General features: G+C 43.0%; 1 protein-coding gene across 1 annotated transcript; it reads left to right on the forward strand.

Moving 5' to 3' along the window:
- The first annotated feature begins 1,862 nt into the window (after positions 1-1,862).
- On the forward strand, positions 1,863-2,786 carry LOC122921355 (olfactory receptor 12D1-like). Its single transcript, XM_044271331.1, has one exon. The coding sequence runs from the start codon at positions 1,863-1,865 to the stop codon at positions 2,784-2,786; it is 924 nt and encodes a 307-aa protein (XP_044127266.1).
- Positions 2,787-5,436: the final 2,650 nt, after the last annotated feature.

Below are 5,436 nucleotides of genomic sequence, written 5' to 3' on the forward strand. Positions count from 1 at the left end.
AACAGCAACATTTCACCACCAACGAGTGGGCCTTCATTCGGGACTTGTGTGCCGTGTTGCGCTGCTTCAAGTACTCCACTAACATGGCCAGCGGTGATGACGCTGTCATCAGCGTTACATCGCTTCGGAGCATGACTGGCAGGATACAGAGGACACAGACAATACACCTCCCACCGAGGACAGCTTGTCATTGCCTCTGGACAGCCTGGCACACATGAGCGAGTACATGCTGCAGTTCCTGTGCAATGACCGCCCCTGTTTGTTATCAGTGCTAATTACTCGGTGGCCACCCTGCTGGATTCCTGCTTCAAGGACCACGTGCTGTCTTTACTTTCATCACTGAAGCGTGATCGTAAGATGCGTGAATACAAGAGCACGCTGGTAGATGCACCACTGATGACATTCCCACCTGACAGTGGAAGCACGAGGCGGAGACGGAGGAGGAAGTTGCCAATGCAGCAGCGGCACCGTGAGAACCTCAGAAGGGAGGGTTAGCATGGCCGAGATGTGGGAAAGCTTTGTCAGTACACCACAACATTCAGCACCACCATCAGATACTGACCGTCTTAGCAAGAGGCAGCATTTCAGCAACATGGTGGAAGAGTACATGTGCACACATCTGCATGTACTGACTGACGGGTCTGCCCCATTTAACTTCTGGGTCTCCAAATTGGACACATGGCCTGAGCTTGCCCTTTACACCATGGAGGCGCTGGCCTGCCCTGTAGCAAGTGTATTGTTTGTTTAGAACGGCAGGGGATGTGATCACGGACAGGCGCATCCACCTGTCCACAGCCAACGTGGACAAGCTCATGTTCATTAAAATGAACCAGGCATGGATCCCACAGGACTTGGATAAAGTAGAGAACTCTACTCCAGCCATTGTTATACTCCAGCGCAGTTTGTTCTGTTTGCCATTTCCCTATGTTTTGGAGCCTCCTCAAAAAAAAAAACTGTGTTGGCTACCTCCTCCTCAACCTCCTACTCCACTTGGACCTGCACCTCCTGGTTCAATATTATTATTTTTTTCTATTCTATGTTATTTTAAGTCATTTGCCTATCCACATTTGTTTGCAGGGGTTCGAGTTCAAGGTCAAGTTTGGGTACCCGACTCAAACTTTGAACCAAAGTTTAGCCGAACCCGAATATCCACAGGTCCGCTCATCCTTAATGGTATGGTGAGATCTTGAATGCTGTGCCAGAATGGCACACTTGGCCAGACCTGTGAAGGGAAGCTTACTTTCCTGCTTCCGGGTTCTAGCTCCTGGTCCTTCTTCTCCTGTCCTGTGATTCTCCTCTTTGCTACCATGTTGAATACATCTACTTTTACCCCATCTGCAGGCAATCACTGGCCACAGTGGTTGCCGGCCCCCGTTACATAATGACAAATGTTCACATGATGCAAAGTGATGCGGTCTCCATTGCGGCCAGTGACTGGCTGCAGATGGTGTCAGACTAGATGTTTTTAGCAAGGGAGGTAAGCGGAGAATCACAGGCTGGGAGGAGAAGTAGTGGGGAATCAGCACTGGGAAACAGGTAATTATGTTTCCCTTTACAGGTCCGTGTGAGTTCCGGGGATTAAATGTTAAAGACCAAATGATAGAATAAGGTCATCAATATCTGATCATGATGCCACAACAAAATACATTATGGACATGCATCACAAGCAAGAGGAAGAGGCCACAGCCTTCGCATGAGAGCTGCAGGACCTTCAGACAGCTGATCAGTGGAGTGCCAAGAGTTGGACCACCAGAGATCTGGTAATGATGACATTACCAGAACAAATAAAGTGTAAAATGTAAAAGTATTTTGGGTGGAGGGGAGGTATTAATGAGTTTTGCATATTTTGCTTACAGATTCAAATGGAAGAGTTGAATGAGACCATTATAACAGAATTCATAATTCTAGGCATCACGGATGTGCTGTGGCTACAGGTTGTCCTCTTTGTTACATTTCTTATCTTCTACCTCTGTAGCTGCATTGGCAATTTAAGCATTGTGACAGTGGTTATTACTGACCATGTTCTCCACACTCCAATGTACTTTCTGTTGGCAAACCTTTCCCTCCTGGATTTCTTCTATGCCACCACAACAGTCCCCAAGATGCTATCCGGTTTAATTATGGAAGACAAGAAAATATCTTTCCAAGGCTGCATAACTCAGCTCTACATGTTTCATTTCTTGGGATGCACTGAAGTCATGCTCCTTGCATCGATGTCTTATGACAGATATGTTGCCATTTGTAACCCACTGAGATACCACATTCTTATGGCAAGGGCAATGTGTCTTCAACTAGCATTCACATCTTGGCTTGTTGGTTCCTTATACTCATTGACCCATACCATTATGACTTCCAGGCTTCCTTTCTGCAAAATGAACAAAATAACTCATTTCTGCTGTGACATTAAACCTCTCTTGAAGTTGGCATGTACCGACACACATCTTAATGAGAGCTTGGTCAACATAGTTACAGGTACTTTAGCTTTAGGCACATTTGTAATGGTTGTCATCTCCTATACCTTTATTGGAATTCATCTCCAAAATATCCGCTCAGAGCAAGGTAGAAGGAAAGCCTTCTCCACCTGCACGTCCCACCTTACTGTTGTCGTTATACTTTTTGGCACTGTTTTCTGCACATATTTAAGACCGGTTACTAAGGATTCCCTGGAGCAAGACAGGATTACTGGAATCTTGTTCACGGTGATCACACCAGCGTTAAATCCCATCATCTATTCTTTGAGAAATAAGGAGGTAAAAAGGGCTTTTAAAAGAAGGTACGGTATTTGATACGGTGGATTGAGAGTGTGTGAGATTACTATTGCTGAACTTTGGTCTACCTCAAACATTTTGGACATTGTCTTTTCTTTGTATTCAATCTTTAGCGTATCCAATGGCACCAGGCAGAGGTGGTCCCTATCCCCCAAATGGTTTATTATGATCCATCATGTAAAATGAGACCAGACCATGTCACGCAGGATCTGACGGTAAACAAAAGCTACTCATCACACTGCAGTATTCACCGATGAACTTCCTACATTGAAACACCATACCCAATAATTTATTTCACTCAAAAGACACTTACAACCTGGCATGAGGTGAACAACAAGACCGTTACCATCACCAATCATCCCTGTCAACTTAATGCAGATTATTTCATCAGAGGGAAAGTCTGAAATCTCAAAATGGTTGTGCAGGGTACACAAATATAATATTAGAGATTCAATATGCAAAAACATTTTTTCCAGTGCTTTAAGTTTCCACCAATTCCAAACAGTGTATAGAGTGTCTATTCTAAGGATAGGCCATAAGTATCTGATTGGTACGGGTCCGACACAAGGCAGTTTGAGAAGGCCTTCTCCTCGCTTTTCCTAGGCCAAGTGATGACATGTTGAATGGGACTGAGCTGGGATACCAAGCAAAGCCGCTATACAAAGACCTCTCAAGTGTCCCTGCTTTGAAGGGACAGTCCCTATTTTGGACCCAAGTACCTCTGTCCCTCTTTTCTCCTTAAATGTCCCTCTTTTTGATCTGAGGTATAGATTTGTATTGCTACATACACAACATTGATTAAGAAAGTGTTCGTCTGGTTGCTATCTGTATATTTGACCCCACCTTCTATATTATTTCTTTATTTGATGCAATTTGTAATTTAGACATTTTTATATTTAGATAGGTTTTGCGCTATTGTACACTAAGAAAACTATTATTAAAGTGTTTAAATATACAGGACAACTGGAGTTTCACATATTGAACAATAAGTGTCCCTCTTTAACTGTCCAAAAAGTTGTGAGGTATGTATACAATGTATGGTGCTGTGCTTTGTAAGCTGTGAATAAAGCAGTGGCGCTCCTGTGAACTTTATTGCAACCTTAAATTGTGGATTTTAATATTTTTGTGCTTATTCTCTACAAAAAAGTCCCAGCCTCTCATAGCCACAACACCTAATGTGATATCTATTGTCACCTGAACATAAAATGTAAAAAGGTCAACTGCACACCTGTCATTTAGGGTTGCTATACCAGCTGAGATCCCAGTATATTGTTACCTTTAGGCCTCTTTCACACGGGTGTCATGGATTTGGGCCGGATAAGATGCGGGTGCGTCGCAGGAAAATGCATGATTTTTCCGCGCGAGTGCAAAACATTTTAATGTGTTTTGCACACGCGTGAGAAAAATCAGCATGTTTGGTACCCAAACCCAAACTTCTTCACTGACCTTCGGGTTTGGGTTAGGTGCTGTGTAGATTGTAGTATTTTCCCTTATAACATGGTTATAACGGAAAATATTAGCATTCTTAATACAGAATGCATAGTACAATAGGGCTGGAGGGGTTAAAAAAAATAAATAATTTTTTAACTCACCTTAATCCACTTGCCCGGCTTCTCTTCTTTCTTCTTTCTTCAGGACCTGGGTAAAGGACCTTTGATGACATCACTGCACTCATCACATGGTCCATCACATGATCCATCGCAATGGTTATGGATCATGTGACGGACCATGTGATGAGCGCAGTGACATCACCACAGGTCCTTTTCCTCCTCCACAGCAAAGAAGAAGAAAGAAGAGAAGCCGGGCTGCGCGAACAAGTGGATTAAGGTGAGTTAATTATTATTATTTTTTTAACCCCTCCAGTCCTATTGTACTATGCATTCTGTATTAAGAATGTTATTATTTTTCCTTATAACCATGTTATAAGGGAAAATAATAATGATCGGGTCCCCATCCCGATCATCTCCTAGCAACCATGCGTGAAAATCGCACCGCATCCGCACTTGCTTGCGATTTTCACGCATGCCCCATTCACTTTCTATGGGGCCTGCATTGCGTGAAAAATGCACAAAATAGGGCATGCTGCGATTTTCACCAAACGCACAAGTGATGCGTGAAAATCACCACTCATGTGCACAGCCCCATAGAAATGAACGGGTCCGGATTCAGTACAGGTGCAATGCGTTCACCTCACGCATTGCACCCACGCGGAAATCTCGCCCGTGTGAAAGAGGCCTACAGTGCCTTTAAAAAGTATTCATATCCCTTGAACCTTTCCACATTGTTTGATCACTCATGTTCTCTAACAAATCTCTGTGGCCTTCACAGAACAGTTGTAGTTATACTAGGAATAAATTACACATAGGTGGACTCTGTTTACTAGATTGGTGACTTCTGAAGGCAATTGGTCAAACTGGGTTTTATTTAGGGATATCAGAGTACAGGGCGCTGAATACAAATGCACGCCACACTTTTCAGATTTATATTTATTAAAAATCTTGTAAACCACATATTTTCTTTTCAAGTCACACATACTTGCTACTTTGTGTTGGTCTATCACACAAAATCCCAATAAAATACATTTAAGTTTGTGGGTGTAACATGAAAAAAATGTGGAATGCATACTTTTTCATGGTACTATACACTAACCTAAAGAATTATTAGGAAC

Source organism: Bufo gargarizans, chromosome 11, assembly GCF_014858855.1.
Source record: "Bufo gargarizans isolate SCDJY-AF-19 chromosome 11, ASM1485885v1, whole genome shotgun sequence".
NCBI classification, from domain to species: Eukaryota; Metazoa; Chordata; class Amphibia; order Anura; family Bufonidae; genus Bufo; species Bufo gargarizans.